This window comes from Euphorbia lathyris, chromosome 2, assembly GCF_963576675.1.
Source record: "Euphorbia lathyris chromosome 2, ddEupLath1.1, whole genome shotgun sequence".
Lineage (NCBI taxonomy): Eukaryota > Viridiplantae > Streptophyta > Magnoliopsida > Malpighiales > Euphorbiaceae > Euphorbia > Euphorbia lathyris.
Genome location: NC_088911.1, coordinates 11665187 through 11683774, shown reverse-complemented (window position 1 = coordinate 11683774; position 18588 = coordinate 11665187). Strand labels below are relative to the sequence as shown.

The following is an 18588-nucleotide window of genomic DNA, read 5'->3' as shown; positions in this document are numbered from 1 at the left end:
ATGATTGTGGTGTTTTTCTTTTAAAGCATATGGAAACTTACATTGGTCAGAGTGTAAAGGAGTGGAATATTGGATTGACAAAGAATTCTAAGGTATGTGTTGTAAATTCTTTATGTAACAGTTTGTATTACTATTATTCTATTTTATTATATCTTTTTTTTTTGCAGGGAAAAGAGTTTAGAAAGCTTAGAATTTTTTATTGCTGGAGCATTCTTTTGAATCCAATAAATCAACTTATTGAAGAAATTGATGAGAAGTCAAAAGAATGGGTTGTTGGTGCTGGATTAAATTTCGAATAACATATTTTGTATGTTAAATTTGTAAATATACTTTAGAATTTGTATATAAAATTTTACATTTATAAAGGTTTTTCAAATTATGTTTGTTTATTCTTAACAGATGTCAATATATTCAATATTTAGGAGATATAATTCATTTGGAACAGATGTTACATTTTATTTGAACAAATGGTATTTTGATTTGGAACAAACTATATAATTACATTGAACAAGTCGTACAATTTTGTAGAATTCATCCACAGCCTTTTTTCAATACTCTCAACCCCTTAATGGTACATTAAGTTTGAACAAATTTTACAGTTATATTAAACAATTTGTACAATTTATGTATAGTTTTGGATCAATATAAGAGCATATCCAATGGTTCATACTCACAACCACTTTATATATTTGTATGGAAAATGATTTTAGATCACATTAAAGTAAATAAATAGAATGTAACTATTTTTGATTGATCAATGTAATATTTATTCCGGAAAAACATAGGTATTCCGATGGAACTATTCAGTTTATGGAATGGAACAAATGGTTAAATATTTCTGAACAAATGATATAGTTACATTGAACAAGTGGTACAATTTTGTAGACTTCAGTATAGATCATTTTTCAATACTCATCACAAATGATATAGTTATATTAAAAAATTTGTACAATTTATGTATACCTTTGGATCAATATAAGAGCATATTCAATGGTTTGGACTCACAACCACCTTATATACGTTATCCATTTAAACAAATTGTGTTGGATCATAGTACTAATTATTTTGGAATGAGAAATGAGTTTAGATCACATTAAAGTAAATAAGAAGAATGCAAATATTTCTGATGCAACAATGTAATATTTATTCGGGAACAACATATGTATTCAGATTGAACAATACAGCTCATGGAATGGAACATAGTATGTATACCGTTGGAAGAATATAAGAATATATCCAATTGATCAGTAAGTTTGCTTTTGAGGATTCACCCTGTAAAATAGAAAATGAAATGATATATTTACATTTTTTTCAGTAATAAGGGATCAATAAGTAATCACTGTTTGTTTGAATATAATTAATACATGGTATATGTTTCATTAAAGTTTTAATGAATAAATGAGGAAATACTTTCGTTGTAATGAATAATTGTTAATAAAATGAATACAGAATTATTTTAATCTGATTTTAATTCATCCCCTTTGCAATAATAAATAAATGAGGAAATACTTATTGATTCTGATACGAATAGTTTAAGAGACTGATTTACATATTTATATAGGAAATACTACCAATCGTTAGAGAGTGATTCACAGTTTTAATTTAGTTTGCATTTAATAAATATATTCATGTACGTAATATTCTTAATATTGTTGAGATTTACAATATACATTTACTTTTAATGAAAATGCGTGTTTCATTGCAGGAAAAGTAGAATTTGAAGAGTCTAAATTAATAAAAGCTTTTAAGTTTCCCAATAGATAATCATTTGAATGAAAGAAAACGTGTTTGATAGTATGAAGTTGAAGAGACTAAATAAAATTCTATAAATAGTATTGCTCTCTTTATTGATCGTATTTTTTTAGTAGAATTTGGATTGAAGGAAATATGTCAGGAAGCAGTTCCAGTTCGTCTAAGAGATCGAGGTCTTCTTCTCCTGTTCAACCTTTAGTATCTAAAGAATGGAGTGAAATTCCTGATGAGTTATTTAAAGTTATTGAAGATATGGAGGAAACTTTTATGGAAGGGGATATTGACTCCATCATAAAGAAGCTGAAGGGCATGAAGGCTTTCATGTCTTTATTTTGTGACTCAATGATGTGTTTCATTGAGAAAGAAGTGGAGGAGAAGGTGGAGTTGCAGGAGAAGCTGGAGGAAGTGAAGATGAATCTGAAGGACCAGATTAAGAAATATAACAAATATTATTACGGGTCCTAATGATGGTTTATTTTAATGTTTTTTTTTATAATTATGAATAATTGTTTTTATTTTTATGTTTTTATGTTTTTTCTGTTTATGTTTGTATGTTTTTTTTATTTAATGATATATTTTTTTATTATGTTTTTTATACTGCTATATATTATTGATGTTCATATATTTGTTAGTGTAAAGATATGTTGTTTGAAATTAACACACATGTTCAGTACGTAAAGGAGGTAGTTATATTCCTGATGAACTTTTTAAGGTCATTGTTGATATGGAGAAAACGTTTATGGAGGGGAATGTCGATTGCATCATGGTGAAGCTGAAGGGCATAAACGCTTTTATTTCTTTATTTTGTGTGTCTGTGATGTGTTTTATTCTGAAACTAGAGTAGAAGAAAGTGGATTGAAGGAGAAGCTGAAGGAAGTGAAGAAGAATCTGAAAGACAAGAATGAGCAATGTAACAATGATGTTTTAGGTTGCAATAATGATCTTATTTGATCTTTGTAAGAAATGTATTATCAAGACATATAATAACAAGTTGTTCCAATTAAAAATCACAGGTTTCAAAGTGAAGTGAAATAACAAAATATACTGTTAGAGTAAAGAAAGTTTAGATATAGGGATTTTACCTTATCTCTTTGCTTTTTCTGGGCAGTTTCAAATGTCATGGTTGCACAATTGGTGACATCCTTTGCACATCCTTTGTTTTTTTTTTGTGATTGTTCAATTGCTTTCTCTTTTTCTCCCTTCAATCTTTTCTCACTGTTTGTAAGCTAAATCCCAGTTCCTTTGTTTTTAGAAATTTTAGGTTCTTTGATTAGAACTTCAGAGGGCCGACTTGTTCCAACCAACATCTCTATATCTTGAATTTTAGTAGAATTGTTGATGTTCTTTCTTTTCTTTGCTTCCAGCTCTGTCCTCAATGTTTGAATGTTTCTTGTGAGATTATTTAGGTCCTCTTCATCCCCTTCAGCCAAACACACAGTCATGTGAATCTCACTCCATAAGTTATTCAACATTATTTTCTTTCTCATTGTTCTAGCACATTCTTCTATAACATTATTTTGCAATGTTATCTCTGGTAATATTTTCCATCTGTTTAGCACATACTGGTCAGGAATTTTTTCCAGCATCCTATCCTTCCATACAAGCACCATATGTCTACAGGGAATTCCTGCTCTATTGAACATCTTGCACAAACATGTTGTGTCACTATTTTCTGTATTATAAACAACCTGATATGTTGTTTTTTTACCTTTTTCTCTTACAGTGATTCTGCATTTGTCAATGTGTTTTTGTATATCATCAACGCCACATTTAAATGAAGCATCTATCACTTGTTTTTGAAATTCATAGAAAATTGTTCTTGTAAATACTTCTGATGCATGCTTTTCGATAGGAATTGGTGTTTGAGTCATAGGTATTGAATGTTTAGAATCATTGTCATTTTTTCCTTGTGCATGTCTTTGTGCTTCCATTGCACCCTCAAACCGGAGGAGGAATTCAATGAGAGTCAAATGACTTTTTCTGAAAGAAGTGAAGAAGTGATTTTCACTTTCTGACCTTGAGGTTGTTCTCATTAAGCCCGCTAGGAATGAGTCTCTGAAATAAGCAGGAATCCATGTTGATCTTATATCATACATGTGTTTCAGCCATCCATGTTCTTGTAAATTGAATTCCAAAATAATTTCCATCCATTTTTGTTCAAACTCTTCTGGTTCCAATTCTACACTCCACACACAAGAATTTATCTTTGTAATAAAATCTGTTTCTTGCATTATTTGTCTTCCTGTATTTGTAAGAATAGAGTTTAGAATATAATTAATGTATGCGTATTGAACAACACATATATCATTTTGGAACATTTTATGTATTCATATTGAACAACACATGTATTATATTTGAACATTGTATTTATTGAATGGGACAATAGAAAATAAATAGTATAGAATTATTTTTCGTACCTATTTTGTTTGACATCTTCTTCATAATGTGCCACATGCAAAATCTGTGTTCTGTTTTTTTAAAAACATTTTTTATTGCAACTATCATTGCTGGCTCTTGGTCTGTTATCAAGCAAGTCGGCTTATTGTTGTCCATTGCTTTCAGAAATGTTTTAAAAACCCACTCAAATGATGCTATATCTTCGTTAGCCACGAAACAAGATGCAAATGTAATACATTTTTTGTGGTTGTCAACCCCAGTAAATGGTCCAAATATCATATTATACCTGTTCATTGTAACATAAAAATAAGTTTTCTATTTGAAGAACATGATACAATTTTTGTGTTTCAAAATCAGTATATGAAATGCAGAAAGCTAAAATTTTATGCCAAAGATTATTATGTAGTACCTGTTTGTACTATATGTTGTGTCAAATGAGACCATATCGCCATAAAGAGCGTAGTTTTTGATACATACAGGGTCTGTCCATAAAGCTCTACAAAGTTTGCCTTCTTGATCTACTTCAAATTCGAAAAATAATGCACTCCATAACTCCTTTTTTTTCTGAAAATTATCTACAAACATTTGTGCATCTGAATCCTTAATATATGCTTTCAAGTCTCTCTGGAAGTTTTTAAAATCTATCTTCGATGCACCAATATTTTCATATCCTCCATAAAGTTTCTTTGCTTGTCTATAAGTTCTTAGAGGACCAACATTCATTTGTTCAACCAAATCAGAATTCATTTATTTTTAGATGAAATGAGTAAAATTCTATAAGTAAACAGAATACATTATTTATAATGCATAACAATTATGAAGAAGATTTTTTACCTTTGCATTATTAACTACCATCTTTTTCAGTAGAAGGTTCATGTTCCTGCCCTCTTTTTGATATTGTACACATCCTGGAGTGTATAGAAGATGATTATGTTCTTCTTTAAACTGTGTCACTTCATAGTTTCCATTGTCGGAAAGTTTGATAATCATTTTAGCACTGCATCCTACGCGACTGAGTGTCCTTTTTCTGGTTTTTATATCACTGGATATTGCTTTTCTTTTGTGATATTTGTAACCTTCTTTATTGTTGATTTTTTTTACAGCAAAAAAGACGGGATTCTATCAATTTCTTGAAATTTAGCAAGGGCTATCAGCCTGAAGCAGTGGGATAGACTCCTTCAAATGGAAAGATAGGAGATGTTTAGCTTCTTGCTCAGTTGTTCATAAGGTCAATCAATGCTTTTCGGCTTACCTTTGGAATGTCCATACCAACCTCCTACAATCCCATCTTCCACCCCCGAAACGAGATCCCTCGGGACAATCGGAACACTTGGCTTTCGGTAACGCTAGCCAAGAAAGAGAAAGATCCTGCGCCCCCTAACCTCGGAGCGATCCTGGCTTGAGTTTTCTCTCTCCTTGCACTAAGGGACAGGAAAGTAAGAAATAAAGCAAGGGAATCAATCAACTTTTTCTTAACAAAAAATTGTTCTTTTATAACACCTTGTTTCTTTCTTGAAGTTGATATCCTACTATTAAATCCAGCAGCACATGCATATGATTTGTAGAATTCTTGAGCTTTATTATAATTCTCAAATATCATTCCAAGAGCAGGTTTTAACTCATTTGAACAATTAGGAATCCATATTTTTGTTCCGTTAGGGCTGAGTCTTGTGATTACTTCTGGTGTGTAAGGTACAATTGCAGTAGAAGAGTAAGTAGGCGAAAGAAAATCTACAAAACAGGTAAGAGAGTTGAGATTAGGACAAATATGTACTTTGAACAAATGGTACATTAGTTCGGAACAATTAGTATATCTAGTTTGAACAACTAATATATTATTATGGAACCAATGATATATTCACATGGAATAACAATTACAATTTGTTAGAATTTACAGTACAGTTTTTGTTAATAATTAGTATAAGAAATCTATTATCAAGTCTGAGAATAAGTTTAGATCAACTATTATCAAGAAATCCATATATATCAAATAAATTTAAGATAAATCTATTATCAACAAAAATGTAAAGTGTCAGATATGAGCAAAATACCTGGAGATGATGTTGTGTTGTGTTCCATATTGCACTGATTGTTGTCTTTAGATTCCATATTTTGGTGTTCGTATTCCATATTCAGATTGAATTATATGAATGCAGATGAGAAATCGATCGATAATGTTGATTTCAAGAGAATCGATCAGTAATGTTGAGAGTAGAAAATCGAACCTTAATTCAATGGAGAAGAAACTCAGAGTTTAATCTGAATACAGATTTGAAATCGATCGATGATTGTGAGAGAATAAAATCGCATTTTTCCTGTGAGGAACAGAGTAGAATTGAGATATTTGATTCGCGCGTTTTTCCTGTGAAGAATAGAGGAGAAACGCGTGTTTTTTTTTTAATTTTATTGCCAAAACGACGTAGTTTTGTTATGTCACACAATAAGCTCATTGTCACAACTTAAGCCCTTGTCACGCTGGATCTCACCCCTATATATATATATATAGAGAGAGAGAGAGAGAGAGAGATAGAGAGAGAGAAATGCTTGTAATTTCATTAGATGAGAAAAGAAGAAGTACAACAAACAAAATATAAAGAATAAAACTTCAAACAATTACATGCTAAAGTCAATACAATATTCATGAATGGATGAAAATGATAAAGAGAAAAAAAACTCATAAAAGGCATACAAAATTACAAAACAACAATAAAACATATATTTCTCGTAATTCAAATATGTAGAAAGACATCTGCAATCAAAACTTCATCTCTTAGACCGTTCCAAACATTCGGATCTGAGTCATTTTTTTTATTGCAACCATGTAGATTTATTGATCTACGGAGAAGATAACTCATTTCTGCTCTTGCTAAATTCGAAAAAAGCATAAACGACAGAATAATAGAGTATATAATCAAGCAGATAAAAAGTTCCGATGAAATATATGAACGCAGAAAAAAAATACAAAAATCTAACCTGGTGTGAGGAGGAAGAATTAGGGCTGTAAATGAACAGAGCCGCTCATGAGCGGCTCGGTGATCGGCTCGATAAAAGCTCGGCTCGATTTGTAAACGAGCCGCTCGTGAACACGATTTACTGGATCGGTTCGTAAACGAGCCAAGCTTGAGCAGGCCAAAGCTCGGCTCGAAAGCTCGCAAGCAGGCTCGATTAAAACATTTAACAAATTTTAGTTTTGTAGAAAACTATATAGTTTTGTGTTAGTTCACAAATATCTAAACTTAATATTATTTCATTTGCTATTAGATAATTTCGTTCACAAACATAATAAATGAGTAATGGACGAACTATTTGTAAGCATCTTATTTATTTATTCACGAACTTTGCTTGTGAGCTTGTTTATGCACACAATTAAAGAGTTATTTGCGCGTAAACTTCACAAATATAATTAACAATTTACTCACAAACAATTCATGGTTAGATAATTTTCTTAATGAACCAAGTCCAAAAGAGGATTTTGGGCTCGAAACAAGCTCGAAGCTCGGCTCAAACTCGTTGAGCAAGCCAAAGCTCGGCTCGGGCTCGGCTCGTTAATTTTATAGCAAGCTCGGCTCGGGCTCGAGCTCGTTAAATTTATAGCGAGCAGAGCTTGAACAGGCCAAAGCTCGGCTCGGCTCGGCTCGATTACAGCCCTAGGAAGAATAAAGATCATTCATCATCCTCAAAGTAGAACAACAAAATAGAAAGATTGACAAAAAGAAAAGGGGAAGATTGCAAATATAAATAAAACGTATTTAGTATTTAAATTTTAAATAGACAAAATTTAAAAGTCTAGTAAATTTTATAATTTAAATTATAAATTATTTATGATTTTATCCGATTTAATCAATCCAAGTCAACCGGTTAAATCTATTACTAACCTCTGATCTAGTTGTCAATCTGATTCGACTTCCGGTCCGATTTTTAAAACGTTGATTTTTAACCCACCAAACACCTATGCCTCTCTTGTTATAAAAGCGTCACGGTGCGTTTGGTATTCTATTGGGATAAGAATAAGAATAAAAATAAAGGGTGAGATAAGGATAAAGATAGGGATAAGGATAAGGATAAAAACATGATAGTCAAGAATTATTATTCAATATTTGGTACGTGGGATAGAGATGTGGATAAAATAATAGTAAATTTTACTATTTTAACCTTATTTAAACTACATAACATTAATTTGAGAGATAAGATAGATTTTTCCATCCTATTAAAATCGCAGGAACTTAATTCACCTCCTTATACCACACCCCCTCCCTCTTGGATATAGGATTTGAGGGATAAGAGGCTTATTCCTCTTCTGTCTCACTCTTCTATCTTCCAAACAAACACGAGATAACTTATCTTGTGTTTTTTTATCTCTATCACATCTCCTATATCCTTTCTAACAAACACCCCATCAGAGTTCCTCCTTCATAGAATGTTCTCCTTTTTTTTTGATAGTCATAGAATGTTCTCCTTAATTAGCTTTATCTACCACACCATAAAATTCAAATCTACAATAACTACGCTAAGACTTCTTTTGGGAAAATTACATAGAAATTCATCTTTTAAAAACTATTTACAACTATATCAAGTCATAGTTTTAGGTTATATCAGTACTTTTGATATATTTTAAGGATTAGAATTTATAAATTAGAAGTCTAGAATATATTTTCTAGAGTTTATGATTTATGAATTGGAGTCTAGAAATTTTAAATTATAGTGTAAAATCATAATATATAGAGAATGATGACATATTAAAAATTAAGTTTGGTGATATGATGTAGTTGTAATTTTGTACTTAATTATGATATTCATGTATTTGACCCAATTCTTTTCCACAAGTAGATTGAGCTGGGCCGGGCCTAACAAAGTTACATTTAAGGGGAATTTACATAGGAATTCAAATTTTATAAATTATTTATAAGTTTGTAAAAGAATATTATGAATTATGTCAAATAGGTAGTTAACGAATTTAAATAGGTAGTTAACGAATTTATATGCCCATTTCACTAATTAACCCACTTAGAAATTTGACATTTTTAAGATAAAGATTTCTATTTTTGATATAACACTAATTAAAATATGATTAAACAATAAATATCATTATACTTATGAATTTTGTGTAAAAACCCTACATTTAAAACGTTCAGCCTCAGGCCCACATAGCCAACTCTCAATTGTTTGGATTTATTCTTGGGTTTTTTACATGATTATCAAAAAAACTGATAATAATATTACTGTTGGTAATTTAATTATTCATATATCAAACGTATAACTCCGCCTGTGAGGGTCACTTGGTGGCCTTTACAGCCGGTTCCAAGCCCGGACAAAGGAGGAGGGTTGCGGTAGGTTTGTGGCGGCCAGCGTAAAACTTAGCCGCATCTTATGACATGAACCATAATATAAATACCGTTGTTGTTGTTGTATATATCAAACGTATAAATCTTTATTTTAGAAATGTTAAATAAAGATAAGAAATTTTTGTTAACTGCCAGACCTGTCCATGGGTCGGATTGGACCGGGCTCGGGCCGGGCCTATCGGATTTTTAGTTAAAAATGTTTGGTCCAAACCTAGCCCAGTCCACTATTAATTTAGACGGACTCGTGTTATTTTTATTAATTCCAAGCCCGTCCAAAAAATAGACGGGTTTTAACGGGTCTGGACCGGGTTGGACCTATAAACAAGTTTTATTGTCCAAGTCTGGTCCAAGAAATACTGGCCTGGGCGGGCCGGGTGGGTACCCAGACCCGTGGACAGGGCAGTCTGTCATAATATTTTAGGTTTGATATATTTCAAATAACTGATTGACAAAATTGTTAATAACTTTTAAGATTTGAATTTCGCTGTAAATTTCCCTTTATTTTTTAGGGATAATCAGTTATTGACAATTCTAAATAAATATGGTGCCTTCTTTTCTTTTTTTAATAAATATGGTGCCTTCTAAATATTACATATTACTTTTTTTTAGACAAAATATTACATATTACTTAATTGATAAAATTCAAAGTAAGGTTTACATTACTGTAAGTTATTTATGAAACATGATTTTTGCGTGTGATTTCCTCAATCCTAAAGTGAATTCAATCGTTCAACTATTTATGTATATTTTTAAAAGAATTGTTATATATACTTTTATGTTTATAAACATGGGCAATTTTATCCTTAACGTCTAAAATTGTACAACTTTACTCTTAACGTTGGCATTCAAGAATAATTTTACCTCTAACATTAACAAGTTTAGTTAATTTCAGACATTATTATAAAACACGGATATTTTGATTTTTATTTTGCACCAATTGCATGTAAGTTGATTCTAAAAAAATCATTTTTTTTTATAATTTAATGATAGAATTTGAGATTAATATTTTTATATTTGATGAAATATTTGAAGTTTATTTGTCCAACACGTACAAAATACAGTATATTTTTTTTTATAAAAAGTCATGTTTAATCATATGTTTGTGATCTGTAACAAATGAATGATAAAATAACGTACATGTGATGTGTAGATGACAAGATTCATGCTCGAGAAGACGATTTGATGAATAATTTCTCCAATTGACGCAACTTGTCAACGTTAGAGGTAAAATTGCTCTTGACTGCCAATATTAAGGGTAAATTTACACTATTTTACACGTTAGAAATAAAATTGCTCCTACATGTAAATATTATGCGTATTTTTACACCTTATCTCTTTTATGTAATACATAAATATAGTGATAAGATCCAAATTTACTACTATCATTTTTTTGAGAAATACAAATTTCTCTTAACATATGAAATAGTAAAACTTTATCACTCGCGTTTCCAAGCAAAATCCATTTTACTCCTATCTAACATAATATTTAAACATAATGGTTATTGTTATTTTACTTATTATTTAATTGTCATATTAAACATTCTAAACATCATCTAAAATATTTATTACGTTACTAATACAGTTATAAATAACCCGTCAAAATGTCAATAACTAAGGCCAGTTTGGTTCAACTGTTAGCTAATAGTTGTTGCGGTTGCTGTTAGCTGTTTGCAGTTGCAGTAAGCTGTTAGCTGTTGCAGTTAGCTGTTTGTTATTAGCTGTTTAATTACTAGTGTTTGCTAAAATTATATTGAACTGTTGCTGTTCGGATTTAAATTCTCTAAAATGGACATGTTTTAAATTAATTAATGATGAAATTATAAAAGAAAAAATATGAAAAAATTCCTATAACGTTTACAACTAGGAATAATTTTACTCTTAACGTCTAAAATAGTGAAATTTTATCCATAACACTGGTAGCTAAAAACAATTGTACTCCTAACATTGGCAAGTTAGGTCGATTTCAGATATTATTAGAAAACATAGATATTTTATTTCTTATTCTACACCAATTGCACATATCAGTAGTTATAAGAAAAAAGACTTCATATTTTTTTTGTGATTTAATAATAAAATTGAAAATTATTTCTCAAATTGACCCAACTTGTCAATGTTAGGAGTAAAATTACTTTTGGCTGCCAATATTAGGGGTATAATTGCACCATTTTAGATGTTAAGGGTAAAATTGCTCCTAGCTATAAATGTATGGGGTATTTTGCATCTTATCCTATGATAAAATAAAAAATATGTTACACAAATTAATAAAAATAATTCTATATAAAAAATAAAAAATTTATTGAACGCAACAAAACTATCTTTTCCGGTAATTATGTTGTAGAAATATAAATAATGTTAAATAATAAACATATTTTATGGAAATAAGAATGATAATTTTGTCAATAACATATAACTACAAACAGCTGTTTATGAAAAGCTCCAAATATGAGCTTTTCGTGAAACGCTCCAAAACGCTGCAGTTTTCTGCGAAAATGTTAAACGATGCGGTTATATAAACCTAACCAAACGCTTTATTTCCTGCGGTTTAGACTGAAACGCTAAACGCTCTTCCGAAAAGCTGAAACAAACACCCTCTAAGTTTGTCAATACAAGTTAATTACAAAAAAAAAATGTCTAAAATGTTTACTATATTATTAACACATTTATAAATAACCAGACAAAATACACAAAATTATTTCAGTTTATCGATGTCGCAATCAAATAACGATCAACTAGTTCATTCAAATTCCTATTAGGTCTAGATAAAATTAATCTTGCTTGAAAACATTAAAGGTCAACTTTATTTCATATATTAGAGATAAATTTACGCTTTTCAAAAAATGACAAGGGTAAATTTGAATCTTATTTTTATAAATAAATAAATAAAGAGATAATGTGCAAAAATACCCTAACGTTTACAGGTCGGACCAATTTTAGCTTTAACATTTAAAATTGTGCAATTTTACTCCTAATGTTGGTAAATTTAGTCAATTTCACACATATGAAATATAGATGACAAGATTCATGACCGAAAAGATAATTTGATGAATAATTTCTTCAATTGACCCAACTTATCAAGGTTAAGGTAAAATTACTCTTAACTGCCAACGTTAAAGGTAAAATTGCATCATTTTTTTTATGTGAAGAGTAAAATTGCTTCTATATGTAAACGTTAGGGATATTTTTACCATAAGTGCCCCATTACAGTGGATATTTTTGCACATTAGGTGCTTGTTTTTGCACTGAAAGTGTTCCATCTTCTTCGGTTCTTCTCCATGATCCCATTTTCCCAAGCTCTCTCTTCTCGCTCACCTTTCATCCTCCCAAATCTATATCACTTAGACCTCCTTTGTGAGTTTCCGGTGTAATCTTCTCTCTCGATGGATTCCCTCCTCATTCAAAATTCTCAGTTTCACGATGACGTCCAGGTTTACCGGATCTCCATATTCATGGTTGGAGTCCTCTGGCCAAATCTCACGTGAGTAGGGGGTCCCTTTTATTATCGGAGGAGCAACTCTGACTCTGGCAGACTTTTCGGACTCGTGGAGGATTATGGAAAAAGGAAAAAGGAAGTTATCTACTCCAAACTATTTTACATCTTGATGGTTCTTTTATCTTTCAGCTTCACCAGTTCTTCATCTCTGCTATTGGTCACTTCGATTTCATGTATCGTTGATAAGTAATTTCAGGTGCTTTATATAGTTATTTTGTTTTAACCATACTTGATGTGTACTTCGTGTTTTTCACTACCAGTCATCCAATTATAAAAATATACAAAGTAATAGTTACTTTGTATTTTACAAAGTAACTAAAAAATCCAAATTTTCATTATTGTGTATGTTCTCTCATTGTGCCAAAAACAAGTTTTAAGGACGGTCTACTATTATTCTATCACGATCTATATTATATTAAAAAGAGATAAACTCAAGTTTTCCCTAATTAATTTTTGAATTCTAATTTTTAATTATTTATAGGCCTAATGCTTTCCCAGCTTCCTTAACTTGTCCAAATGGATCATTTTATCCCCTCAACTCATGTCCTATTTATACTTCTTTAAATTTTGAACTTAAATTCTAGATCTAATATATTGTTAAAGAATGTAATAAAAAAAATGAAAGATACCGCCAAACATATGATTGCATTAACATATGAGAATAATTAGTAAGAAAGTTTTGGAGAAAACTTTTCTAATTCAAATCTGAATTAATTTGCGGTGTGATCTTAAAAAATAAATGTTGGTAGTTGATGCTTTAATTAAATCTGAGCAGAAGTGAAAAATTAAATAAGTATTATTTGCAGCTTTTGCTGATAAAATTGATAAGCAAAGAACTATAACGGAAGCTACAGTGTTAATTAACAAAATAACACAGCTCATGAGTAAATACCAAATTCACGACGATTCCAAACGCCTCAACTAACAAACTTCGAAATCTTGCTGATGACGCCGATGAGGATGAAAAATATGCTGTTCGTCCTGTTGTTGATGCTGATGCTGACGCTGCTGCTGCTGTCCCCTTAACATCTCCTTCTGCCTCCTCAGTTCCATTACCTTCCGGTGCGAATTCGAGTGCTGAGTTAACACAAAAGTTGGACTCGCCGCCGGTCTATATTCCGGAACCAATCTACCTGATTTAAACCTTACTCCGCAGGCATTACACAGCGTTTTCGGACCTAATGGACCAGTGCGCCACTGCGGAGTCTTCTCGGAAGCACAGTGAGTACACCTCCTTACTTCTCCCTCAGCCGTCGGTGACGACGATCTCGCTGTCTCTTTCTTCGATTTCGTTTTCCCCGCCGCCGTCACAGGATATCCATTTTCCACCGGTGAGGTTATCCAGGAAGATGATGCATTGACAACCGTGCCTTTTGTACGTTTTCCGCGTGCTTTGACAGGAAACGACGCGTCGGATCTGCCGTTTACCGTCCCGGTGAGTGCGTTGGAAGGGAAGTCCATGAAGGAATCGTCGACGAATCGCGATAGCCACTCAAGCTCAGCCACATCATCACTCTGGAAAACCAAAAAAGTAACAAATGATCAGAAAACTTGACAAATTAAGAACCGGAGAATACATATAAAATTAGGAATCGGAGCATACAGGGACGGAGAGGTGATCGGTGAAATCGGTGGAGAGAGCAGGATTGAATGGATCGGACGAAGGATAACATTGATGAAGCGATGAAGAATTTTCAGGAGGAGAAATGTGGTGGTGGTGGAGGTCAGCGACGATGGAGGAAGAAGAAGTGGAAGCAGCGGAAGAGGAGAAGATTTCATCGTTAGAGAAATCAAGAAGATCGTCAATGCGGAAGTAATCCGGCGCCGTCGAAGCTCCGTAAATGTCCATGGAAATTGAAATTAAGGTCGTTTTCGTTTCTTCTGGTTCTTCTCTCGGAGATGATCAGACGAGGAGGAAAGGGGAGAAGATATACAGAGAGGCGGGTGGGGGGCAAATGAACGTGAAGGGGAAGAGTGTGGACAGAGTGAGTCTGAGAGAGTTCAGTTTCTCTGTTTAGCTCTCGAGTGTAAATAATGGGGGAAAAAAGATAAACGGAAAATTAAAAAATTAAAAAGGGTAATATTGGAATTATCAATTTTTAAGTGCATGGATATGTTCATGCAATCATGGACACATGGCTCCACATGCTTTTCTTCTATTCTATTCTAGTATGGGTGTTTTGGTGAAACTGTCAATTTTTTGGGATTTTATTATCTCCATATGGATGTTGCCACGTGTCCTTTTTAAAGTTACGCTTTTACATATTTGGGATTTTAAGGATACTCACGTATTTTTTTTTTTTAATTAACCCTCCAAACTTTAGTTTTGTTTGTGAAATTTAGCTATTAACTTAGCATTATTTATTTTTTTTAATTTATTTATTTTTTTGAAGCGTTAATCCATATAATTTTGAATATACATATAATTTTAAAAATATAATAGTAAATTTAGATTTATTAATTGATATTTATCACTAAAATGTAGATAGATAAATATGTTTATCATATTATTAGTTTATTTTTAGTAAATGAACAAAACAACTAAACCCCGGACTAACTGGAAGTGGGAAGTTATCAGAAATCGAGAAGAAAATTGGATTTCAAGTTTTGCACTCAACGTATTTATTCAGCTATTGAAACGGAGTTGTGAGCTATCTATAAAGGACTGGAGCTTGCATGGAACTTAGACACTGATCATCTTGTTGTGGAGAGTGATTATAATTTAGCAGTTTTTTAGATCAACAATAGAAATGGTAACTCGAATATATGTAACAACCTTATTCGTGCATATTCTGAACTCATTAATAGAAGTTGAGATGTCAGAATTCTTCGTGTCTTTAGATAAAGTAAAAGAGTGGCGAATAATCTTGCTAACTATGTGTTGACTTTGTCCAGAGGCATCAATGTGTTTCAAAAATTTCCCCCTAGTGTCAGTCATGAGTTCTGGCAAGACGGTAGTGGGATTCTCTGGTCTAGAGGGGTGACCTCTTAGTAGTGTCCCTCTATTTTATCGTTAACTTTGTCTTGGTTTGTTTATCTTTCGTGGCTCATTGGTCTCTCCGTTGTATAAAAAAAAGGAACAAAACAATATTTGTTTGAGTAAAGGGTAGTAAATTTTTTTTATATAAACATAGACGATATATTACGAAACAAACCGAATAAAATCATTCTGAATACAAGAAGAAATACAATCAGGGAAAATGAGAATTTCCATTTGTGAAAGGGAACGTGCCCATGCTGCTAAATTATGAGCAGCAGTATTTGTTTGTCGTCTTTCATGCACAAACTGAACAGATTCAAAAGAGCCAACTACCTCAAAAATATTACCAAGAATAACACCCAACCAATTTAACAAAACCAGATCACCTTTTAACAGTTGAATAGCTGAGGCTGAATCAGTAGCTACTAAAATAGTATGATAGCCACAATCCCGAACTACTCGTAACGAATATAGGATCGCTAATAACTCAGCATGTAAAGTCGACAAAGTAGAACCAATTGGCCCACCACTTGACATGGAAACTAATCCATTACTATCCCTGACAATCATACCAAAAGATCCAATAGATGTTTTAATGGAAAAAACCGCATCACAATTATTAATGAATATAGCAATAAACTAATTGAAAAAGTTTATAAAACTAGAATTTTTAAAATTAAAGGTTTGAACCTAAAAAACTATTTCAAAAGTCTTTTCACCAAACATCACTTTTAAAGGTTTGACTAATCAAAACTTTTAAAAATAATTTAAATTTGGCTTAATGCTTCTCCAGCCCCCTTAACTTGTCCAAATTGATCATTTTACCCCTCCAACTCATCGAATGTCCTATTTACCCCCTTAACTCCATAAAAATGGTATTTCTCACCCCATTAACTTGTCCAAATTTGTCATTTTACTCCTTCTCAACTCATCGAATATCCTATTTACCCCCTTAACTCCATAAAAGTGGTATTTCTCACCACTTATAATCCTATTTACCCTCTTAACTCCATAAAAATGGTATTTCTTATCCTTTTATAGTAGTAAAAAAAGTTGAAAAGAGAAAGAACGAATAAAAAATATAAATAACAAAAACATTAATATAAACAAGTTAAATACATTATATGTAGGGATAATGTACCAAAATAGGCCTGTGATTTTTGGGGAAGTATCAATTTAGGTTCCACTTACAAAATAACATAAATATAGGTTTAACGTTTAAAAAAAGTTATCAATTTAGGCTTCGATAACGGATTGTAAATGGTGAAAAATACCACTTTTATGGAGTTAAGGGAGTAAATAGAACATTCTATGAGTTGGGGAGATAAATGGACAAGTTGAGGGGGTGAGAAATTCTACTTTTATAGAGTTAATGGGGTAAATAGGATATTCGATGAGTTGAAGAGGTAAAATGACCAATTTGGACAGGTTAAGGAGACTGGGGAAGCATTAGGCCTTTAAATTTTTAATTTTACCTCAAAACCTCCCTTTGCCGAATAGAATCTTTGATTAACTTTTTTTTATAGCATATTCAGCTTTTTACTGACGACTTTTTAATGAATAATAACTCAATTTGTGTCAAAATTAAGTATTAAAGGCTCTCAATCACTAAATTTTTAAAAATTTAGGAGTTTAATAACGTGTTGCTTAACATTTTTTTATAGATAATAAATAATTATTATATTCAAAAATAAATTAAATATATGTATATCCAACAATAAAAAAAAAAGTTAAATACATAATTAAATCATTAAAATTTTACGATTTTAAGGATTAACTCTCTAATAATTTATTTTTTCAAATTAAACCCTTAAACTTTAATTTTCACATAAATTGAATCTTTCACTAACAGTTTTATTATTAAAACTTTTATTGAAATACTCAATATGTGTGAAAATTAAAGTTTGACTAAGACAATCCTGCCAATAGTTAGGGGTGCACACAAAAATCCGGAAAACCGAAAAACCGAAAAACCAAACCGAAACCAAACCGAAAATAAGGTTAACCGAAACCGACGGACTAGTGTACGGTTTTTAATTTTAAAAATAATGGTTAATGGTTACGGTTACGGTTTCTTTATTCCAAAAACCGTGGTTAACCGAAACCGACCGAATCTCAATTAAATATTAAAAAAATATAAAAAAATTATTTATATGGGTAAACAATTATTTAGTCACTATAGTTTTCAATAACTCATTAATTAATCCACTATTTAATTATAAAGTCTCTAAATTTTTTTACTTTTAATGGTTTAGTCCTTCTATCAAATATTAACATCAAATAAGATGAAAATATATAAATAACTCTCAGTTAATTTGTTACTGTCTCTCTAATTTTAGTTTATGCGGGTTTTTTTTCTTTTATGTACTTGGACGTAGAAACAAGGATAAAATTTTATTACTTATTTTCCAAAACTTTATAGCTAGAAGTTTTATTAGGGGCATTTTGCATTTTTTTTTATCTGTTTAATTGTTCTTTAACACATTTTTAGACGGAGATTTGATATAGGGACTAAACAATTTAACGAAATCAAAACTGATAAATCATAATGCACGTACATCTCCCTCTTCGCAGTTAATTGTTAGAACCCGAAATAAAAGATTAACCGACCAAAATAATTGGTTAAC

General features: G+C 31.4%; 1 protein-coding gene across 1 annotated transcript; it reads right to left on the bottom strand.

The window, feature by feature from the left end:
* Positions 1-13723: 13723 nt before the first annotated feature.
* LOC136220380 (GATA transcription factor 4-like) lies at positions 13724-14992 on the bottom strand. The gene is made up of 2 exons (XM_066008203.1): positions 14585-14992; positions 13724-14496 (listed from the first exon to the last, which is right to left on the bottom strand). The coding sequence occupies exons 1-2, from the start codon at positions 14828-14830 to the stop codon at positions 13903-13905; spliced, it is 840 nt and encodes a 279-aa protein (XP_065864275.1). The 5' UTR covers positions 14831-14992; the 3' UTR covers positions 13724-13902.
* Between the last annotated feature and the right edge of the window lie 3596 nt (positions 14993-18588).

Coding starts and splice junctions, on each gene's coding strand:
- LOC136220380 (XM_066008203.1), bottom strand. CDS start 14,830: ATGGACATTTACGGAGCTTCGACGGCGCCGGATTACTTCCGCATTGAC. Junction 14,497..14,584: donor CCGATCACCTCTCCGTCCCT/GTATGCTCCGAT, acceptor TTGGTTTTCCAG/AGTGATGATGTGGCTGAGCT.